The 24193-nt window shown below is 34.9% G+C and overlaps 1 protein-coding gene across 1 annotated transcript in view; it reads left to right on the top strand.

The window, feature by feature from the left end:
- The window catches only part of NAALADL2 (N-acetylated alpha-linked acidic dipeptidase like 2), an 890763-nt gene that overhangs the window by 210281 nt on the left and 656289 nt on the right, over window positions 1–24193 (top strand). The window contains exon 2 of the mRNA XM_033130693.1: window positions 6599–7100. Within this exon, the coding sequence (XP_032986584.1) occupies window positions 6599–7100 (502 nt within the window). The remainder of the gene's footprint in view (window positions 1–6598; window positions 7101–24193) is intronic.

Below are 24193 nucleotides of genomic sequence, written 5' to 3'. Positions count from 1 at the left end.
ACATAACTTTTATTACAGCATATTGTTATATTATTCTATTTTGTTATTTGTTATTGTTAATCTCTTACTATGCCTAATTTATAAATTAAACTTTATCATAAGTATGTATATTTAGGAAAATACGATATACATAGGGTATTGTATTATCTGTCATTTCAGTCATACATTGGGGTCTTGGAATATATCCCCTGCAGATATTGGGGACTACTCTATCTAAAAGATAAATGTTTTTGTATATTGAATTTTAAAAAGAGTTTAGCATTTTGTGTGGGCCTGGGTGGGAAAGGATCTCACATAAATGAATAAGATGTTGAAAACAAGAAGAACATAGTCTATATTTCATAAAAAATTGTATTTTATGAAAAAGACCAAGTGGTACAACATAGAATGTAAGGATATTACAGATATTTCTATTTGAAGAAATGTCACAAGTTTCTATGATCTGACCTACACCAAAGTATATCTCTTTTAAAGAAAGATTCATGTGATCAGGCATCTACACCATCCATGAAGCGGTCTCCGTAATAAGACAAGTGCCCATCTGGCACCCTACAAAATCTTTACAACATTATTGCTTATATTCCTCAAACTGTCTTTCGTGTCCCCGTGACAATCTTGTGGTAACCAATTTGTGCTTTTTAATCTCACCTTCGGCCTCCTTCCCAACCCCCTCCCATCTAGCAACCCTCAGTTTTTTGCTCATTTATTCAGTTTTTGGATTCCACATAGAAGTGAGATCATATGGTATTTGTCTTTCTCCGTCTGACTTATTTCACTTAGCATAATGTTCTCTAGGTCCATCAATATCGTTACAAATGGTAAGATTTCATTCTTCTTTATGACTGAGTAATACTCCATTGTATAAATGCACCATGGTTTCTTAATCCAGTCGTCTACCGGTGGGCATTTTGGTTGTTTTCATGTCTTAGCTGTTGTGAATAGTGCTGCAATAAACATAAGGTACATATATTTTTTCAAATTAGTGTTTTGGATTTCTCTGGATAGATACCTAAGAGTGGAATAAGAGTGGAATTGCTTGGTCATAAGGTAGTCATATTACCATTAAAACTACCAATAGTGCAGTGTACACCTGAAGCTGAACCTGAATAATACCGAATGTCAACTATCATTTATCTATCTATCTATCTATCTATCTATCTATCTATCTATCTATCTATCTATATATATATAGATATATATATATTTTTTTTCACAGGACGTGGAATACAGCATAGGGAATAGAGTCAATGGAATTGTAACAGCTATATACAATGTCAGAATGGTAGTAGATTGGGGAGGGGAGTTATTTTGTGAAGGGTATAAATGTCTAACTATTACATTGTTTTGTACATGTGAATTTAAATTAAAAAATAGATTTATGTGATAGATTCTAAAATCTACTACATGTATTTTTTTAATCACGCATATCGAGTAGCTATAAACTTATATAACAGTGTATATTAAATTAATCTTGTACACTAGTAATAGAAAATATATGAAGTTTGAATGGCATAATTATATGATACATATTAATTTGTTGAAGATTTATTTTTATAAAGTAACATTTTCATTGTTTTTGGGAATTGAAACATTCTGGTAAAAGAAATAATGAATATGTCCTTTACTTGTCTCACAGGCATAGATATTGAAAGAAAACTAAATTATTTGTGAGACCCATGTGATAATTTGTGGTAATTCAAAACTGAATATGTTTCAATGTTTTATTTACTTAACAGTTTATTACTCAGTTTTATTTTTGAAGAGTTCATTTTAGATAAAGTGAAACAAAACTGACAGGGCAGAGATTTATGTTATATTTTTGTGAACGCTATACTATTTCCTTAAAACAATATAATTTTAAATACATCTACATATACATATATATATATATATAGGAGTAAGTAGTAAATGGTTAATATTCTTCGTTGTATATGTTATCACATACAGTACTTACTTCCTTGGTAATTTTCGTAAACTACTTTGGATTTTTTTAACATCAAGAGGCTCCATCTACCTTTGACCCAGATATATCTCTTCTGGAAGATAGGATTTAGTGAAAACTTATAAATGAGCAATGAATCCAAAGTCGTACTAAGGGTGTCAGGCAGATATCCATCATGATGAGGAGTTAATATCTGTATCTGCATTACACTCTAATTGATGGTTCTGTCTGATATTTGAAAAGCGTTAAATTGCTGATGTACATGTGAAGGAATGACTATAGTCAGGCTAGAAATGAAAGCCCTGGCTCATCGCTGCACTGGTTTTTAAGTGATTTGTAGAGAAATGACTTTGGGTATTTGTAGTAGAGGTCAGAATTAGAGAGCTCACATTTTTGTAGTAACTCCTATGTGCCAGATATTCTTTCAACATAAACCATGTTCTATAATTCAATTTTTGAAAAAGCCTTTAGAAAGAGAGACTGACTCATTAAAATGAGAGGGAAAAAACCAAGAAAAGCACAGTGGGACAGTGTTTAAGTAAATTAATCAATAATGCATGAACTGAACAGTCAAAGAAGTAAATATCATAGTATCATGGTAAGATAGTAGTGATTTATTGATGTTTAAGCCAAACAAGAAAAATGTTGACTAGTGCTAAGAAATTGCAGTATTTTATAATATAACTTAAAATAAATTGAATCGCGGAGTATTTAACATTAGTTTACCACCAACTTTTCAGTCTCATATTTTTATAAAACCAGTCACCTTAAAAAGTGTGTACTCAAACATCACTTTTGCAGTTTTAAAAGAGTTACTCAATTTTGGACCTCAGTTTCCACTATAATATGAGAGGATTAGAGTCATGGATTTTAGAGATTCTTTATTTCTACCCTCTTTAGGTTTTTTGTATCCTTTAGGATTTTCTTCTATTTTTTAAACCAAGTGTGATTTGGATTTTTCCTCTACCAGTTAATCAACCCTCCCCTAACCAATCTGAATAATTATCACTAACTTCATACATTACTCCCTTTTTTTGCTTATCTTGATCTGACCAAAGACAGGATTCAAACACTGTACTATTTTGTATCATTTTGTAAATGAGGCCAAGCAGAATGGAGCTGGGGAAGAAAAGAAGGCAGGAAAACAAAAGGGTCTGCAGAATTATCCTCGAGGCTTTCTCATACACAGTACCAAATAAATGCCTGCATGATCACAGCTGATATATCTGTATACAGTCTATATATCTATATGTCTATATATCCATACCTATATGTATTCATATAGGCTAAATGTTAACAGAAATCAAACAAACCAGAAATTATCATATATGTATGTGTGGGGGGGTACATCAATTTTATGCAGTCTTGCAAAATTATATAATTTCTTCTGCATTATTGAACTCATTTTGTTTCTTCCAACAATCTTTAACATCCTCCCTCCTCTAATACCAGACATTTCTAACTCACGCAACATTTAATGGATGTGTTAAGTTCATTGTCTTGTTTAATCCCAATTGCAACACAATGAGTTTCACATTATTATTATGCCCATTTCACAGATAAGATCATGGGTTGCAAACAAGTTAAGCCATTTGCCCAAGATCACTTTTCCTAGATTTTTCTCAGCGTCTCTGGCCTGTGTGCTCCATCTTTAGCTATGACATATCCATTTGGGTTTTTCCGATGATCCACACACCATGTGTTCTCATTCTTCTGTATGCTTGGAGATTTTCCCCTCCTCTCACACTACTGGTCTGCCCTAGTTAACTCCTCCTCTCTTGTCAAAAATACCTCAGAGGTCACTTGGGGAATCCTTTCCCATATTCTCTGCTAGAATCAATCAACCCTGAGTCTCCTTTGCACTTTGAACATTTTATTTGGCTTTTTTTTTAAATGCATTTGTCTCTCTGATTGGATTGTTCCTTACTTGAAGAATAGGGAACATTTATCTTTGTCTTCATTGCTTATTTCAGTACCTGACATGCATTAGATACTCATATTTATTGAGTCAACTCTGGGTAAGAACAAATCCTAGTTTATAGGGTAGCAGATGAGAAATCTAGTCAGAGTTAAAATTTTTATTTTGTAAAGTTTAATATTTAATTATATTTGATTTTTTTATATCAAATGTATTGGGGTAACATTGGTTAATAATATATGTTTCAAGTATACAATGCTATAATACATCATCTGTATATTGCATTGTGTGCTCAACAACTAAAGTCTAGTCTCCTTCAGTACCCATATATGTATTTGACCCCTCTACCCTTTTCATCCTCCCCCTACCCTTCTTCTCCTCTGGTAACCACTATACAATTGTCTGTGTCTATGAATTTGGTTTTTTTTGTTGCTTTCTGTTTCATGTTTCGCATATGAGTGAAGTCATATGGTTCTTGTCCTTTTCTGTCTGACTTATTTTATTTAGCATGATACTCTCAAGATACATCCACGTTGTTGCAAATGGTATTATTTCATCCTTATTTATGGCTGAATAGTACTTCATTGTATATATGTACCGCATCTTCTTTATCTAATCATCCCTTGAAAGACACTTTGGTTGTTGCCATGTCTTAGGTACCATCAAAAATGCTGAGATGAACATAAGCATGTGTATTTCTTTATAGGCGAATGTTTTCAAAATTTTCAGGTAGATTCCTAGAAGAGGGATTGTTGGGCCATCTGGTAGCTCTATTCTTAATTTTTTGAGGAAACTCCTTACTGTTTTCCTATGTGACTATATGAATTTACATTCCAACCAGCAATGTACAAGGGTTCCTTTTTCTCTACAACCTCTACAACACTTGTTATTTCTTGTCTTGTTTATAATAGCTGTTCCAACAGGTGTGAAGTGGTATCTCATTGTGGTTTTAGTTCGCATGTCCTTAATAACTGGTGAAGTTGAGCATCTTTGCATATATCTGTTTGCTATTTGTATGTCTTCTTGGGAAAAGTATCTGTTCAAGTCCTCTGCCCATTTATTAATTGGATTGTTTGTTTTCTTGCTGTTGAGTTGTGTGACTTTTTAATATATTTTTGACATTAGCCCCTTATTGGAGGTGTTGTTTGCAAATATCTTTTTCCCATTTGGTTGGTTGCCTTTTTAATTTGTTGATAGTTTCTATTGATGTGCAGAAGCTTTTTATTTCGATGTAGTCCCATTCATTATTTTTTCTTTTACTTCCCTTGCAATTGTGGTCAAGTTCACAAAAACATCTTTGAGGTCATATGTCTAATACCTATGTTTTCAATTTTTCAAGTATTGCATTTAAGCCTTCAATGCATTCTGAGGTAATTTTTTATACATGGCATTAGATAGCAGTCTAGTTTCATTTTTTGCATGTGACTGTCCAATTTTCCCATCACTATTTGTTGAAAAGGTTGTCCTTTCCTTTTTGTTCCTTTGTTGAAAATTAGTTGCCCATATACATGTGGGCTTATTATTTGAACTTTCTTAAACATTCAGAACATTTTAATTTATATGGGCCTCTGCCAGGCAGGATTGGAGCTGTGTATACCCATAATTCTTGCATACTCCCACTACTTTTCATGAAGTCCTTGTTTGATTCTTTCATTAGTGTTCACTTGTCAACCACTGGCCCTAAGGCAGTTGGCTAATCATGTATCAAGTGAGCTCTGTTCTTTACCCACAGTGGGGCACATAGAAAATTCATAAAACATAATGAGGGACTTTAGATTCCACCTGGGGTGACGTATCTAATACACAGAAAACTTAGTTACATGTACTCTTAATCTGCAACGATATGTACCAGTAGGTTACTGAATATGGACTGGAGACCACTTGTCAATTAGCCTAGTTATCCTAATACCACTCTGCAGGATTCAACAAACTGTCATCCAAAACTGTATAGGGAGAAAAACCTCCATCTGCTACTCCTGTAACAAAGTTATGGAACCAAACTCTCCTTGCCTGGCAGAAGACTTCATTCTTTGGGTGGATGCTATTCCAGACTTGTATTTAAAGTTTAATGAGTCAAGCCAATTCATGTAACTAATTCCATGGACTACCCTGGTCCTTTGTTTGTAGCCTTAAATTTCTCTAATCCTTTTGATTACTCATGACTATGTAATGCATCATATTTTGCTTCTTGTATTTCTATAGAGTTGCTGCTTCATGTAGTTGTTCTGCAAATTCTTATCCTGAATTTGTGTTTTTAAATTAGCTCTGGCAGTGTAAATCATACCCAGGTTCTTTTATTTACCCCACCCCTTTAACGTACCAAATTGCAGTTTTATTGCTCTGATCTTAGTTTTCTCTTAAAAGTGATTTTCAAAATATGTAAGCTTTGATTTTTGCCTTTGTTTTAATACATTATCCTCAATGCAACTGTGCATTTGTGACTCTTTTTTACTTCTTCTCAGCTTCAAACTTAATAGTTTTTTTTTAATAATTTTGTTTTCTCATAAGCTTTTTCAACAAGTACCTTCTACTTTTACTTTTTGTCTTCTTTTTCAACAGTAACATGAATAGCAAAACATGCATAATTAACTAACGTGTGATTTTTCTATAGGGGTAATGCATTTCTGATGATTTTAATCACTAAAATTTTATGGACTCATAATGTGGTTTACTGTTTTGTTTTCATCTTTGAGGTTTTCTTTATTGTTTATTTTAAGAAGCTATACTTATTTTCACAGGTAAAAAGATGGCCTATCAAAAGGTCAATGCAGATCAAAGAGGTCCAGGACATTCACAATACTTAGACAATGATGACCTTCAAGCTACTGCCCTTGACTTAGAATGGGACATGGAAAAGGAACTGGAAGAGCCTGGTTTTGACCAGTTCCAACTAGACAGTACTGAGAATCAGAACCTGGAGAATTCAGAGACTGTGGACCTCAGTCTTGATTCCATTCAACCAGCAACTTCACCCAAAGGCAGGTTTCAGCGACTTCAAGAAGAGCCTGACTATGCTACCCGTTATTCAAGATCTGCGCCAAAGAGCAACCACTACAACTTTTGCTGCCTTTTAAAAATACTTTGTATGGCCATCATTTTATTTATTTTTGGAATTTTGATAGGCTATTATGCACATGAAAATTGCCCTTCAAATGCTACATCTTCAGGAACAATTGATCTTCAGTTATACCAAGAGATTCTCAAGACAATCCAAGCAGAAGACATTAAGAAATCTTTCAGGTAGGCATACAAAGAATGCGTGTTTGTGGGGTTTGTTTCCTGGGAAACACGTTTCACAGGGAGTATCAAACGGGTAATTTTGTCATGGTTAAGGTTAGTCTTGCAAGCTGAGAAACGTAAGTTACCGGCACATTCTTTACAGAGGATGTGTACATTTTGAGATTTGATACTGTAATACAACTTTATGATGCTGTTTTATTAATTGATAATAAGAACCATAATTACTACTGAGACTAAAAGACTTGAGCCAGTCATTGCATTTTCTTTCTCTTGGGAAGCCCAGGTAAGCTAAATTGAAATTCAGAGACTATTGGATAAATGTGTAATTAAAAACTAATGCATTAACCATGTGATTGAATTTTTAATGGTATCAGAATAAAATAAACCTGCTTTATGGACAGAAGTGACTATCTCTTATGGTCAGGAGCTAAGACAGTCACTGACAGTATTTGGTCCCCTGCACCCCTGGACTTCCCAATGAGCATATTTTTATTTAAACACACTGGGTTCCATATATCAGGCAATTCTAAAAGCTCATCTCTCTTTTCAAGGTAAATTTGCATATGACATTTCTAGCAAGAATGTGTTGATTTTTAAGTTAAATGATAAGGTATTATTATTTTTTTAATCAGTCCATTTATGAGTTCTTGGAAAAAGCTCCTTTGAGGTCATGTAACTAATGGGTAACTTGAAAATGTTGTTGTTTGTTGTATTATCACATGTTGTTGTAAAGTGTTCCTAAGTTTATGTATTTAGTTAAGTGAGGAACTGGAAGGGGAAGATTAGATATTAGCTTCCACATACATTTTCCATATTTGCTGAGAAAAGACAGACCTAGGTAAATCATGTGGATGTTGTTTGTAGGTAGATAAAAGAGAGGAATGCTACTTTTCCAGGCTATTCTTTCTGGGTTACACTGACTTATCACAGCCAAGATGGGAGTGTCTGTTCATTTCTAGGAATCTTTTAGGGAATATGCCCACTGAAAATGTCATTGTTTAATCTGTGTGCTGAAATATCACATGTATTGATGCTAGTAACTGATAATTCTTCTCCTGAATATCACATCTGAATAGCTACTGGGAATTCATTCCTTCTGTGTCTGCTATGCAGGGTTGCATAAGCATCCCTGAACATGCAATATGTAGACAATAACAACTTCCATGGTATTTCCTAATGTAAAATCAGTGATAGTGAATTGAGCTGAAAGATGCCTATTGTCTTATACTGAGTGATTGTATCACTCAGGATCCCACCAGGACAACAGAAAACTTGCTAAATATTTAAAGCAAAGAAATTATTCCATCTGTGATGAACAGCTGAGAAGCCAATTGGATGACACTGAGGCAGCACAGAAATTAACAACACAATGAAGCCATTATTAAATCTAGGTGGGAGGAGCAAAGGGAATTAGGGGTAACTTAGTGGAAGTTGGAACTTTCTGCATACACAATTGTATGTATGTGTGTGTATGGGGTCAGGGCATGTAACCTCAGCCAGAGACACCACTGAAAAAAGAGAGAGAGAGAATAAAAAGTACCACAACTTGTCCCATCTTCCTACCCTACAGTGTCCTGCCAGTTGTCCCGTTGGCTGAACCCAGCAGAAAGACTGCTGATTCAGAGCCGGGGAACTCATCCTGAAGGGTTCAGTTCATTGGAGAAGAGGAAGGGCGAGGGGTCTGTTAAAAATAGAGCTAACTGCCACAGAGGTGTTATTTAACAAAGGGAGGGAGACAGAGGGTCGGGGGACAAAAGGGATGAAGGCAAAGACGGAGGAGAAAATAAAATAAAAGAACTCTATAAAACTGTCTACTATAACTTCATTGTGGACATTCATTATACTACAAAAGTATCTTCTAGTAAAGGACCCATGGGTTTAATTTCTGTGTAATATTAAAAATGATTATGTGATTCCTGAGCAACTGTTTAGTTCTTAATTTATGGACACAATGATTCGCATAACCTAGGCTGCTTCCCTTTTACTTTTACTTTTAGTAAGCTCAAAGTCAAATTTGTATGGAAATAATAAGGACCTTAATGATGTGTGTTTTGTGTACTAACTAGTCAATGCATTTATTTTCTCTCCTTACATTCCTTGGCTTTCTTTGTCTTATTATTTCAGCATTGTAAACATATTTAAAGACTGACTTATTTCCTCTTTTCAACTTAGGCAGCTAGTTCTAAAATTTAAAATATATAATTAAATAAAAACATTCATTTTCCTCAGAATAGGAATTGTGTGACAGTAAGGCTTATGTTCTCCTCTTAAACATCAACAGAATCTATAGTTTATAGTTAGCTACAAAAATATAACCACCAACAGTTATACTTCCAGGCAGTATTCAGTGAATGGGCACAGATTCGCAATTCTGCTCTGTCTACTAGCCACAATTTTTTTCCATACTTTTTTCTTTTTTCATTTTTTTTCTTCACAAAATAATATTTTTGGTACAATATGTTTACAATAATTTTCTCTGAAAACCATCTCTTGATTGAAGGACTATTGTTCCCCAATAGTTATGTTAACCACATTTTTCTATGAGTTTCTATGTTTACTAAGTCATCGTAGCATTAATTCTGTACATGACAAGTTCTTACTGTTATTTTTAATTAATTTATTAATTTTGGGCTTTCACTGGTTCACTATTTTGTTGATCAATTGCTATCTCTCTTTCTACCAAGTCTCCATTTCTGCCCATACTCTATAACTATGTCAGGTCTTGCCAAACATCTTAATAGTTGTGAAATACAATGTGTGTGTGTGTGTGTGTGTGTGTGTGTGTGTGTGTACACACACATACATATATATATATATATATAATGTTAGACTGCAGATTCCATGAGGGAATGGACCAAGTTTGCTTTGCCCACCATTAGACTTCTATTGCCTCAGTAGTTTTCTAAGGTAGGAAATGAATGCATATATAAGTGAGAAACGTCTGTGTTTAACTCATCAAATATATTATATAAAATATATTATATAAATTATATTTATATATGTTATATTATATACATATATAATATGCATACTATATATTATATACATATATTGTATAAAATATATACATTGTAATTGTGTATAAAATATATATTTTGAAAATTATTTTACTTGCCATTTAGATTTTTCATATAATTATATTCAAAATATTATGAACATAATTCTTATTTATAATGTAATTACAAAATATTATTTCTATTTTATAATTATATTATAATTAATCAGAGGATATGCCACGTTCTGCTTTTAAATAAGTGAAAACTCATATAAAACAAGATACTGTAAAAATATTGAAGTATCATTGTTGATGTCTCAGTTTCAGCTGAGGCTTGAAGATAACTGATACTGATTTCTAATTAAGACCACCAGGCAGAACTTGATTTAAAAAAAAAAAAAAGAAGAAAGTAGTAACAATAGTATAAAACCCTGAGATGATCACCCACGTCTTTTTCCACTCTGTGTCTTAGCTTATCCTATCAGAGATTGGAAAAGCTAAGACACAGAGTGGAAAAAGATTTTTGGAAAAATCTGCAGTGGTGTTGTACATCCCAATCTCTTCTTAAGGAGGAAGCCTAAAATCCAATGGAAAAAGGGTTTAAAGGAACTACTTGGAAGAATTTGATACTAACCTCACACAGAGTGTCTGACTCCAACCTGAGAAATCTAAGTGATAAGATATGGACTGGCTAATTGTTGATAAAAGTGCCAAAGGAAGAGGTGGTTGTTTTGGGCGGCATATGGCAATTTATTTCTGTGGACTATATGGGAAGGCGAGAGGGAGGAAGAGGGAGGGACCAAAGAACCCATAAAGCAGGCACAAGAGGAAAATTAAGCTGACCACTCTTTAGATTCAGAGAGCACCATGCCAGTTATGAGAGTGTCAAGTGAGAACCTTTTGTTCTCAGTCTATCTACTCTCACTTGCTCTGTCAATCCTGGAGGTCTCAGGAGCTCTGAGGGAGGAGGTGTAGAAACACTAAAGCAAACAGGCTGATTACTCTCCCTTTTTTAAATGGAAGTTTCCCTATCTAGAGGTGGTTAAAAATGGAGAACAGTTCAAAGTTCTCTCTATTAAATGATGCTAAACACTGTAATAACTCGCTGGAGAAACTCAAGTCACTTAGATGTGACCAGGACTACCACTGTTTGTTATCAAGGAACAGGGCAAAAACTAGCTCCAAGGAGTGAATGTGAATGGGAAGGAAAAAAAAATTACTTTATGGTTATATTCCCTGATTCATGCCTGCTCAATGTAGAGGTCACATACATGCTATTTTTATGTGCAATATTTTAGTAAAGAACATATTGGACTAATGTGTCAATTCATACAGACTTAAATGTGTTGATTCATTGGTAGACATAGTTACTTCATATCCCAGTTTAGGACCCTAGTTACTCTATCAGAAAGCCCACATACTAAGTTAACATAAGCCAAGTACTTGGTATTATGTTTGCCAAATAAAATAAAATCAATCAGAGGTTCAGTTACACTTGATCTCATTTGTAGGCATGGTCAAGATTAGCGTAAGAATACAATGACCATATAGTACATGTCTTTGTGTGTGTGTGTGTGTGTGTGTGTATGTGTGTGTGTGTGTGTGTGTGTGTGTGTGTGTGTGTGAATCTATCTTCAAATAAGATTCTCTTGGTCAGTTCTACCTATGCTTAACATGTTGCTATTTGACAAATGCTCTTTTACGTCGTTGGTTTATTGCTTCCATACATCTTTTGCATAAGCAGACGGGGTACACAGTGTTCAGATGTATATCAGATATATTCCACATGCATCAGACCAAAAATAGGCAGTTAAAATTTGCTTTAATGTATGCTTTTGGTGCCTTGGAACAGTAACTACTTAAATAATTCAAGTTTTTTCTAAGTTTGAAAACTGGAAGGTAGGCTTACACAGTAATCTATGGATAGCAATAGGGCCTTAAGATACAGAATCTGGATCCAATTCATTCCAGGGACCTCCATAGCCATAGTCCTCTGATTTTCTTTTTGTTTGCCTTACTATTTCTTTTCCCAGTACCAACTGCTGTATGTATTACCCAACATATTATTCCTCCCATTCCTATTCCCCAAAGGATGAAATATGGTTATCATCCTTTTGAGGGTCAGAGATATTTGTGAGTCAGTGTCATGTACTGATCCCTAGTCTATTCAGCTTTCATCAGTTGGGATGCTGGTCAGCTTGTATAAAATGTGCTTACTAGGGCTGTTGAGAGAGTTCTTTAACTTAGAAGTTATGTATCACAGTACAATGTTTACTTCCTATTATATAAAAAGTCACCAAATCTTTAGCATACATACTGTTGAATGAGTGATTTTTTATATATATATATATATATATATATATATATATATATATATACACACACACACACCTATCTAACTATAGATATATAGATATATATCTATATATATATATCTATATATAGTTATATATATAGATATAACTATAGATACTATATATATACATACACACACACACACACACACACACACACACTGAAGATCATAAGCACATTGCTGAACAGAGTAAAGTATGTCCTTGCCTACAGAAAACCTAGTGGTGGAGTTCATGGAGACCCATGGATGGTTTTATGATTATCAGAGCACTAGAAATTCTCCTTTAAATCAATAATTTTTTTTCTCCTCCAATACCACAGAAATATGATGTGTGATAACAATACAGTGAATGTTTATAAATAATATATATATATATATATGTATATATGTATTACAGTGAAAGACACATTGCCTTTAATCCCCGTCAAAATAGTCTCCCTCACTTTCAACACTTATCCCATAGTTCCTGCCACTTTTTAAAGCAGTTCTGGAGGTCCTCTTCTGCGAGTGTCTTTAGTTATGCTGTCGTAGCTGCCTCGATGTCCTGAATTGATTCAAAACATTTACCTTTCATAGTCATTTTGACTTTGGGGAAGAGCTAAAATTTACGCAGTCCCAGATTCGGCGAATAAAGTGAATGAGGGCACACTGTATGTTTTTATTTGACAGAAAATGCTGTACCAGAGCTATGTGTGACACAGAGATTTTCCACTGTTATCACAAAATATAGTGAATACTGCTGGCAAGTGCCATCCAATGGAAAGGCAGGGATCTTCAATATGTGAAGGCATGCATGAACGGTGTGTGACAAGTTTCAACTTGTTCGGTGCAGTCAGTCGGGTGTGAGCTACAGTTGAAAGAAAGTATATTTTAAAGTGTGCTGTAAATCATCCTCCATCATGACAATGCTCCATGTCACACATTGCTTCTGATATATGGCAATTTCTGTAAAATAAAAATATCACAGTTGTTCTCATCCACCTTATTCACTGGATCTGGCAACGTGCAACTTCTGGTTCTTTCCCAAAGTCAAAATGCTTCAGGACATCAAGGCAGCCACAACACCACAACTAAAGACACTCACGAAAGAGGACTTCCAAAACTGCTCCAGACAGTGGAAAGAACAATGGAATAAGTGTGCTTGAAGTGACGGGAAGTATTTAAGGGGGATTAATGGCAATGTGTCTTTTACTGCTTTTTTTTTCTTTTTTCTTTTTTTTTTTATTTAAGATGATGGTGATGCTATCAGGAACTGTTCTCATCAGTGTTCAGCCTTACTTTGCAACCATCTTTCTGTTCCTCTTCTGTCTTATGTATTTTTTTTTGTTGTTGTTTCATCTGTCTTCTCTACCCTTTGTATTTTTTGTTCCTCTTCTATTTCAGTATTAAAGTGAATGGGAGTAGAAATGTTGGGAGAAATGAATAAGGAAATAAAGCAGGGCATTTTAATTGAAGAAAAAGATGTAAATGTATAGTCAAAGTACACATAATTCAATTTGTTCAAATGACACAGAATGAATTTAACGGTAATAGAGTGATGGTTCTTAAAGGAAGTAATTAGCTATTCTATCATTGATCTCCCCAGATAACAAATGTACATTGTCTTATATTTAATTACAAAAGGAATACATAGGATAAGATTTATTGAATTCTGCATAGTATTTTATTGCTCTAGACTTGAGATAAAGCAGTTGCTTCACTCAGGGTTTCTCAGTATTATGCATAATGACATTAATTCTCTTAACTGACTGGATCAACTCACAGATGCAAACTTATGCACATCACAATCCTTAAGAATTGGCCAGAGCAAGAGCAACACTCACCAACAGGATCAATGAGGGTTGTTGATGAAGGGACCTTTGACTACAATGACTTTCTCAATCCTGACTTATTCAAATACTGTGTGACCTTTGAGATCTGGCACAGGTGCCAACTCCTCCAGCATGCCCTTTTTCATCTTCCACCAGTTGAGTTCTCTCACTCTTTTCTTGCAACTCTCAGTACTTCCTTTTTTCTCTTTTTGTTGGCATGGATCACTTTTTACTTTGCAATGGAAAAAGAACTATGAATCTGGCACAGTGCTTGAGTTATAGTCCATAGACACTCAGTAAATCTTTACCGCAGGAGAGAATGAACTCAGAATACAGACCTTCTTGATAAAGCCTTCAATCCCTTGTGAATTATCAATTATTTTTATATCTATATAACCACAAAACAGATGTTGGTTTGAACAGTTGTATCAGCTAATTAGCTGACTCAGTTTTTGTTTGGAATTTGCAAAGAAAAAAAAGGGTCAATGATCAGATTACAGGTGTTAAAAATCGCTACACTTTTCAACCAGTTGTGTTACAATCATGTAGATATGGCTTAAATTAAATGAACTGAAAATACACTAGTACCTTGGTTTTCGAACGTCTCCGTTGGCGAATATTTTGGTTTATGAACGCCGTACACCCGGAAGTAAATGCTTCGGTTTTTGAACACGACTCAGAAGTGGAACATGTCACACAGTTTCCTCTGAGTGCAATATTCTGAGGCCTAGCTGTTGGCTGTTTTCAAATGTTTCAGAACTCGTGGATTACATTCAAAATCCGAGGTACCACTGTAGCAGCCTTTTTATTTCAAGACCATTGTAATACAAAATGTAAATTGGTGCATGACTTACAATGGTTTGACTTGTAATTTTTTGTCTTTGTGATGGTACAAAAGCGATACACATTCAGGAGAAACCATACTTTGAAATTTGAATTTTAGTCTTTTCCCAGGCTAGTGATGTGTGGTATGATTCTCTCTCGTGATGCTGGTCCTTGGTAGTGGGATAGTTTTGCACAACTGTAGGCTAGTCTAAGTGTTTTTAGTATGTTAAGATAGGCCAGACTGAGTTATGATACTCAGTAGGTTAAATGTATTAAATGTATTTTTTATTTAGAATATTTTCAATTTATGATGGATTATCAGGAAGTGATCACATTGTAAGTTGAGGAACATCTGTATACTTACAGTTATTCTGCATGTTATTGAAATTTGAAGTTAAAGTCTTGCAATATATATATATATATATATATATATATATATATATATATATATGAGATTTTTAAATACATTTATCTACATATCAGCATGTGCTAAAATGTTGATTTTGAAGGTGGAGGATTTTCTTTTCCCTGTGTAAATATGTGCTGAATGTTAACTATATCCCAGGTACTCTGTCAGTCACTGTTTAGTTTTTAGTGAAATGATGTTTAATTTATAGGGTATTCCCTTTCTATAAAGAGAAAATGAAAGTAAAATTTTCACAGACATGTATTTCCATGGTTATAGGTTTTATGGAAGTACAAAGTAGATCCCCTCACAGATGTTTTTATGCCCTGCCAGTTTCAGGAAAGTGTTGTCTCAGTCTAGGGCCAGCTCTGCCTGAAGGCTTGCTTTTTTTCAGTGGTCAAATGAATTCAAAGAATTCTCTCTCTCTCTCTCTCTCTCTCTCTCTCTCTCTCTCTCTCTCTCTCTCTCTCTCTCTCTCCCTCTCTCTCTCAATCTCTCTCATTCTCTCATTCCCCCCCCCCCAAGTCATACATACAAATTATTTGTCCTGAAAGTTATATACTAAGATTAGGTTATATACTTTCATTTTTTTTTGTTTTTTTTGTTTTTTTTTTTTTTGTTTTTTTGTTTTTTTTCAGTGAAACCGTTTTATATTTAGAATTAGCCAGTTGGACTCAGTTTAGATGATCCCAATTTTGTTGGCAACATCTGACACATCATAGTCAGGAGCCAGTTGAACATATGCCTTCTTCTCTCCATTAGGCCTGGTCAGAGTGTTGACCTTGGCCATGTCAGTGTCATAGATTCTCTTCACAGCCTGTTTGATCTGGTGCTTGTTGGTCTTGACATTCATCCACAATGAACATAAGTGTACTGTTGTCTTCTATCTTCTTCAAGGCCAACTCGGTAGCCAGGAGGAACTTAATGATGATGTAGTGGTCAAGTTTGTTTCTCCTGGGGGCTGCCTTCTTCTGAGGATATTTGGGCTGCCTTCAGAGCTGCAGTGTCTTAGGGCTTTGGAAAAAGGGTGATGTGTATATGTATATCTATTATATCTATATATCTATCTCTATCTCTATCTCTATATCTATATCTATATCTATATCTATCTATATATATATATATATTTTATTTATTTATTTATTTATTTATTTTATGTAGCTGTGCATGCCTTTCATTGCTGCTTTTCCTTCAAAGCCTTCGCCTTGGCTTCAGCTTTGGGAGGGGCAGGGGCTGCTTTCTTCGCTTTCGGTGCCATCTTTGTGAAAAGCAATTACGTGCTTTTCTAATAAGCAAATTATCTTTTCTAAATCATTTTTACAGAATCGATCTGATGTAAAACTTTAGGACATAACATAAGTTGTTAAGGATTAAAATACAGGAAATCTTAGTTTTTCAGATTCGGTTTTTGTTGAATTTTTCGTGGGAACAATATATTTTACATAACTAGCTGACTCTATTGCAGTGCCTATGCTCTACAGTCAATGAAATATTTCCATCAGATATACCAAGGTCATCTGTGCTTACTGGCTGCCTATCCTGAAAATTGTTCAACCTTAAGGCTTGTCACGTTTTTCTTATATCTTTTGCTGCATTGACTTTAATATGCTTTTTCATGCCTTCCCTTCTTGATCTTATTCATTCCAAGAAAGGAACAAGATCAGTCAGATGTAGTACAAGGGAAAAACAAACCTTTTCATTTGAGGATCAAGTGTGACAGTTTCCTGTGGATTCATTTGACTCCGTGACACTCTTGTGATAGAAAAGTTGGTAATGATCATAGTTAGTAAAGTGTAAGTTAAATATGGAAAGATTGGAAAATTATTACATACTTTTTCATGTTCTTTTCAGTGTCAATGAAATCAAGGTTTAAATGGCCGACATGACCTTTTGAGATTTGCAATTGAAAATCTTAATCCATGCCTTAGAAATTAAGCAAGATATCTGAATATGGCAGCTGAAAGTATTAATTTCATAATCTCATATGGCAATTTATAGGGGAAATGTAAATTAAAATATATGTGAAAATAGATTATTTATTCAATATTTATCAACTCATATTAAGTACTTTGTTACAGTCACTTGAAATCGATGTTTCTAGCTGATGGGGGAGAAAGTACAGTTGGCTCATAATTCAGATACCTAAAAAATGGATGATGAATGTTTTCTCCCTACTGCCCTCTGTCCTGGGAAATTATCACAGAATAAACAGGTGATTTTATTTTCGTAATTGTAGATGCTTATATAACCACAGTGTGATGCTTAATTTTGTATATCAACTTGACTACGCCACAGGGCACAGATGTTTGTTCAATTGTTATTCTAGATGTTTCTGTAAAGGTATTTTAAAAATGATGTTAACATTTAAATCAGTAGACTGACTAAAGCAAATTACTTTCTATAATGTGGGTGGGCTTGATCAAATCAGTTGAAGGTTTAGTAGAAAAAGACTGACGTTTTTAGGAAGAAGAGGGAATTCTAACAGCAGACTGGCTTTGAACTTGAACAGCAACTCTTTCCTGGATGTCCAGCCTGCTGGTCTACCCTACAGATTTTGGCCGTGCCAAGACTCCACAATTGTGTGAGCTAATTTCTTAAAAGAAATCCCCCCCGGCCACCGTCTGTATATCTCCAGTTGGTTTTGTTTCTCTGGAGAACCCTAACTGAAAATACGTGCTGATTTAGGGAACTTAAATAAACCAACGTAATTTGGCTGCTGTTTTGTTTTTGTTTTATTTATTTATTTTTTTTTGCTATAGAATAATTTATTCAGGTGTTAGGATTAAATTTAATAATATGAAACATTGATACTAAAATTAAAAAAAAGTCAGTGCTCTTTTTTTTTAAATGGAACTCAAGAGATTTATTTATGTATTTATTTATTTATTTATTTATTATTGAGGAAGGGGAACAGGACTTTATTGGGGAACAGTGTGTACTTCCAGGACTTTTTTCCAAGTCAAGTTGTTGTCCTTTCAGTCTTAATTGTGGAGGATGCAGCTCAGCTCCAGGTCCAGTTGCTGTTTCTAGTTGCCTGGGGCACAGTCCACCATCCCTTGTGGGAGTCGAACCGGCAACCTTGTGGTTGAAAGGATGCGCTCCAACCAACTGAACCATCCGGGAGCTCAGCGGCAGCTCAGCTAAAGGTGCCGTGTTCAATCTTAGTTGCAGGTGGCACTGCCCACCATCCCTTGCGGGAGTCGAGGAATTGAACCGGCAACCTTGTGGTTGAGAGCCCGCTGGCCCATGTGGGAATCGAACCGGCAGCCTTCGGAGTTAGGAGCATGGAGCTCTAACCGCCTGAGCCACTGGGCCGGCCCCTCAATGCCCATTTTTAACCTTATTTTGTTAATTAATATGTTACAGATCTTATTTTTAATGTAATAATATTAAATTTATGGAAGGATAGAATTTTGAAATTATATTCTATGTGTCCAGCAAGTATTTCAAACATTTTATTAAAGATGCTTAATCGTTTTCTTCAACTTATTATATTGTGACATCAAAATGTAGTCAAGTCCCCAAGCAAAAATGCACTTTCCAAATTTTTAAAAAATGTCATTCTTATGGGAAAAAAATGGCACTGAAGTTCCCTTTCCTTTCATTATAACTGGAGCAAATATATTAAATTTTATATGCCTGATTTGGGAAATCAGTTTCTGTCTTCAATAACTGATTGTGTGTTATAGCTGGGTCCTTTACAAATGAAGTGCACTTCTATTGCTTAAAAATTGCTTTCCTGTGCAACATGATATAGTAATGAATTAAATCCAAATGAGCCTTATATTCACAATGTCATAACATGTAACTCATCCCCTGTGGAACTTTTTTTATTATCTAATACAAGGCAAGCTAATGTCTTCCTCTCATGGCTCACTTCTCAGAAGGGTATGCAGCTTTCAGTATTAGAAATAAAGAAATAAAAGTATGATTTGAGATCAAATTACCTTTTTAGAAACTCTCTAAATCACAGAGAGTACCTTAAAAGTCCCAAAATATGCAAATCAAATTCTGTTAGAACAAGAAACAAAGGAAATAGTTCCATTTCTATGGAGTACAGTCCTATCAGTGAGAGAAAAATGAAACTGAACATTTTTCTTTGAACAGAAATGTGTGCAGGTGGTTTTTACTTTCAATAAAAATAAGTGTGGGCGTTTCTTTCTATTTCTTCACTTGATTTCATCATATTAACTCTATTCTGTAGGGAACAACTTGTAAGATCAGTTTGTACTAATATTGTAGTTCAAACTGCTACATAGATTTAAAAACTCTTAATTTATTAGCCTGATAATTTTTATAATTCAATGAAACACATCAGATATTCCCTTATTATAGCCGCTTTAGTTGTGTCTGGCTGATATATTGGAATTTGACTGGGTGTTTCGAAATGTGTCTTGCTATTTCATATGGGTAAAAAACAAGGGGAGAAAATGTTTATTTTAGTCCAGTTGGGCAGCCAAGGTAAATGAAGCAGGGTATCACAGACTGCTGCTAACTGTGTCTTCCTTTGTGTTTCTTCGTGGCCAAGCCCCTTGCAGATTTTTTTTTTTTTTTTTGCATCTTTCTTTTGCACACCATAGCTGGATCTGAATCAGTTGCTGTTTGACATAACACACATTCCAGATCTAAGCCCCCCCTTCCACCTTATTTTAAGTAGAGAACCTAAATTCTTATAACATCTGTTTCTCCTGGTTTAAAATTTTTAAATTATATTTCAATCAAATAAAATTATACACAAAGATAACCATGTTATCTATAGAAAGGAACTAGGGAGTTGGAGGCAGTGCCAACGCTATAGACTGATTTGGGTAAAGGAGACACCTCAACTTTCTAGTATAAGGGTTTGTGTTGTTCTTAATCAAATTTATATTCCAATTCAAAAATAACACTGATAGCCTAACATCACAAGACTTATACAAGATGCCTTTTAAAACCAGTGCATTTATTCATGCAGGTGTTTGTTTAACAAATATTTATTGTGGGCCTACTGAATGTTGGGCTAGAGACAAAATGGTGAACAAGACATACAAGATATTTGTACTTAGGGCATTTATGTTCCCACTGGCCAGACAGAAGCAATGCTGGTTTATGTATACTATGTATAATGACACAGAATTACACATGGTAGTAAGAGGTTAATTTTGGATAAAGCAGTCAGTTTGATGTCCAATGAACACTTACTGTGTTCCAGAAGGATGGACCAGTCACTATGTACCCTAAGCCAGGCTACCTATGGAACTGGAAGATTGCTGAGCAACTAACTGTTTGGCAGAGCCTCCTTCCCACCCTTGCTCTGGCACTGCCATAGAGCTCTTTCCCTACTAATTTATTTGCATTTTGCTACCACCTTTGCAAACAAAAAAGCAAAAAACAAACCCATTTCTAAAGAGTGTGTCCAACAGGAAGTGGCAGGCAGGAAGAGATAGTGAGTTCTGGGCTCTCTCGAATTTCTATTAATTTGCAATAGTCAACATGGAATTAAGCTCATCCAAATAAGAAACACTGTGCTTCGTTGCTATAGAGTAACTTATTTAACGTTCTGCTTTTCTTCTCAAAATAGCCTCATTTCTAAGGATTGCCTCATCATTCCCAGTTGTTTTCAATTTCATAAATTTCACATTACACACAGAACTGATATGATACTGAGCAGTAAGAGAAAAATCTTTCTTATAGCTCAGTCTTACTCTGAAATAATCATTTGAAGGATGATATGTTAATCCTTGATTCTTGAGTTCTTAGTTTTTGTTAAACCGTTGCAATCTTTTGAAAGAGTTGCAGCTTGTTAATTATATGCAATTATGGTCTGACACCCAGTGGTGTATGTTAACTTTTTACTGCAGGCAATATCAGTGAGGAGAGTTGCTTGACAGATATGGAAATTAAACAAAAAATTAATATGGGTTTTCTTAATATCTACTGGTACTACAATTTTAGTCCTTCAAGTTAATAAGGACAGGGCATAGGAAGGTGTTTTGCAGTAGCCTTTTTTAGTTACCCTTTTGGCAGTAAATGTCCAAAGAGGAAAGAAGTTGGGACTAGAGAATTTGATAAGACTCAAGGAGTGGATTCTCAGAATTGAGAAAATAACATCTCTGTGGGAATCATGAAGGAAGGTAGAAAAGATACTGATTGCTGCTAGCAATTTTTATTTCAGAAGTAAAATCCTTTTCCTGTGCTGGGAATAGAGACAAACTGAATGACAGGCAGTATAGATATGAAATGTTACTACAATAATTTGTAAACAGAAATTTGGGTATTGTCAGAAATGTTACTTGGGAAATAACTCACAGATTGGTTGGAGAAGAAAGTTATGAAAGTGACACAGGATAATAAGAAAAATTAGGAAAGCTAGACAGTAATTTGGGGTGAGAGAAACAAGATGACAATCACCAACAAATTGAATCCAGTTTTCCTTCTGCCTGGTTATTCAAGAGAGAGTTTCTGAATTAGAAACCTTAGTTGGAATGTAATCCTGAAAAGCAACAGCGCTGTGAGGATTAATCTAGAAAATTCTTAAAAGGGAAGAAAAGAGCCTATAGCATAAGCTAGTGTGAGGAAGAGTCAACAATAGGGCAGTGGAAATCTGGCAACTTAGCTGTTCAGATCTGAAAGGTCCCCCTCCCATATCTCATGTACAAGCACTAGGAAGAAGGTGATAATTTGCCCTAGGGAATATTTATCCAGTCTGAGTCTGGGAAATGAAATAAGCATGTGAAGAGGAATCCAGAGGAAGCTGCGATACTCAGCAGAATACCAAATGCACTTCTAGGTCTCACTTGACCTTGGAAGGTTGCCTAGTAATTTCCAGAATCTATATCAAAACTGAACACTCAATATTTGATAGAAGTAACAGCATTTTTCTGTGGATTAAATTACTTAATATAATTCTGCAACAGAGGTATTTAGGTCTACTGTTTCTGACATCACCTGGAGTTCTGGGAAATAGGAATGTACACCTAGGGTTATTATTGAAGTTAAATACCAACTCAGGTTTTACAGTAGCAATCTAGGTATCTATTATCTTTTGTAGGTAGCTACTAATAGTTGTTGGGGAAATAAAGTAATTAAAATAAAGAGTTGCTTCTGTGTGCTCCTGAGTTAGTTTAACCCTGAAGCTATTGCTCACAACTCAGCTGTGGTCTATAGATAACTATAACACAAGTCACTTTCTGGAACATTTAGACAGGATTCTCAGGATTCTGTGCTACCGCCTTCTCCAGTCAGGCAGTTGGCAAAGGGTAAATTAGGTTCGCTCCACACATATCATTATTTCCTGCAGTGGCAATACTACATTTCTGTCTGGGCATATTATGCTTTTTTGAGGGTTTGGATTCAGGGGACTTTATATCATAGCAACACAAAACAAATATGTACTTAGAAATGTACTTAGAATCAGTGTGTCTGGGATCAAATCCCAACTCCACTGTATTTAACGGTATGACCATGAGCAATATCTTAAATTTATGATGACACAGATTCCTCATTATCAGATAGTAGTTTTATCTTCATCTAATGCACAGATACATTAAAAAGTACTTAGGCAAGTGCCTAGCATGTAGGAAACAATATGATCTGCTATTTTTTAGTGTTACATTTGTTAGTAAGAGCTCTTTAGCCATTCTCCACTGGTGATTTCTCATTGACCACTATCCTTCATAGGCTGGCTTCTTAAAATGTGGCCTGGCCACGTCTCTCCTCTATCTCTTTCCTTTCCTCTCAACTGAACTCTCCTCTTCCAAAATTCATGGTACTTTTTCTTTCCTTCTTCCAAGTCATGCCACTTGAGTCTCAACTTCCATTTTCTAAGTACTTTCCTGAAACAGTTCTGTCTTTGAGAATTTTTTGTCATCCAAAATAATACTTTTTTGTACCAACTACATGATCATATTTGTAAAGTACAAAGTAAACTTTATTCTGTCTTACACATAAAATGAAATACCTTAATGTTTCACCATATGAGGAGGAAAAATACAACCTCCCTAACTCTCTTATTTTACAACATAGTACAGCAGTTGGTAGGTAATAAGTTGAAGTTCATTTCTATTAAATCATACTGCAAAGGCACATTCGTATTTGGAGGTTATCTACAGGTAATTTCTACATATGGAATTATAAATAATTTGGTTTGATTAAAAAAAATGTATCTAGTACCTACTCTATACGTGGCATTCTGTTAAATGTAAAACAAAGATGAAACAAAGCTGAATAGATCCTTTAGAACATACACTCTTACAGAGGATAGTTATATGCATACATGTATAAGTATAACATCAGGCAAAATAAAATGGATATGAATGGTGCAAAGACTGTGTGGGAGGATGAAATGTATTCTGGAGGGGTAGTGTCTATTAGGGCTTTCAGAAAAATAGGCACTGAATGCTGGAGAGGGCTTAGGTAAATTTATAGGTATGAGACATGACTTCCAGAAAGCTTGAACAAAGGCATGGAGGTAAGTAGCAGAAAGAAAGAAATGAGAGTGGTTAGTGAGTATGCATTGTTGACAATGATTAGTTTATAAACTATAAGGCTCATGAAGTAAGTTAGGATAATGCTACGGAAGGCACTGAAACAAAGTTGATAGAAGTTTGTTGTCATAAAATGATAAATCATCAAAGGATTCTGAGTAGGAGAATTTCAAAAGCAGATATGTCTTCGCTATCCTTCATTCTCTGAAAGATGGATTAGAGATAGGGAGGCACG

Source organism: Rhinolophus ferrumequinum, chromosome 2, assembly GCF_004115265.2.
Source record: "Rhinolophus ferrumequinum isolate MPI-CBG mRhiFer1 chromosome 2, mRhiFer1_v1.p, whole genome shotgun sequence".
Lineage (NCBI taxonomy): Eukaryota > Metazoa > Chordata > Mammalia > Chiroptera > Rhinolophidae > Rhinolophus > Rhinolophus ferrumequinum.
The sequence above is the reverse complement of the archived record's forward strand: the minus strand, read 5'-3'. Positions and strand labels throughout refer to the sequence as shown.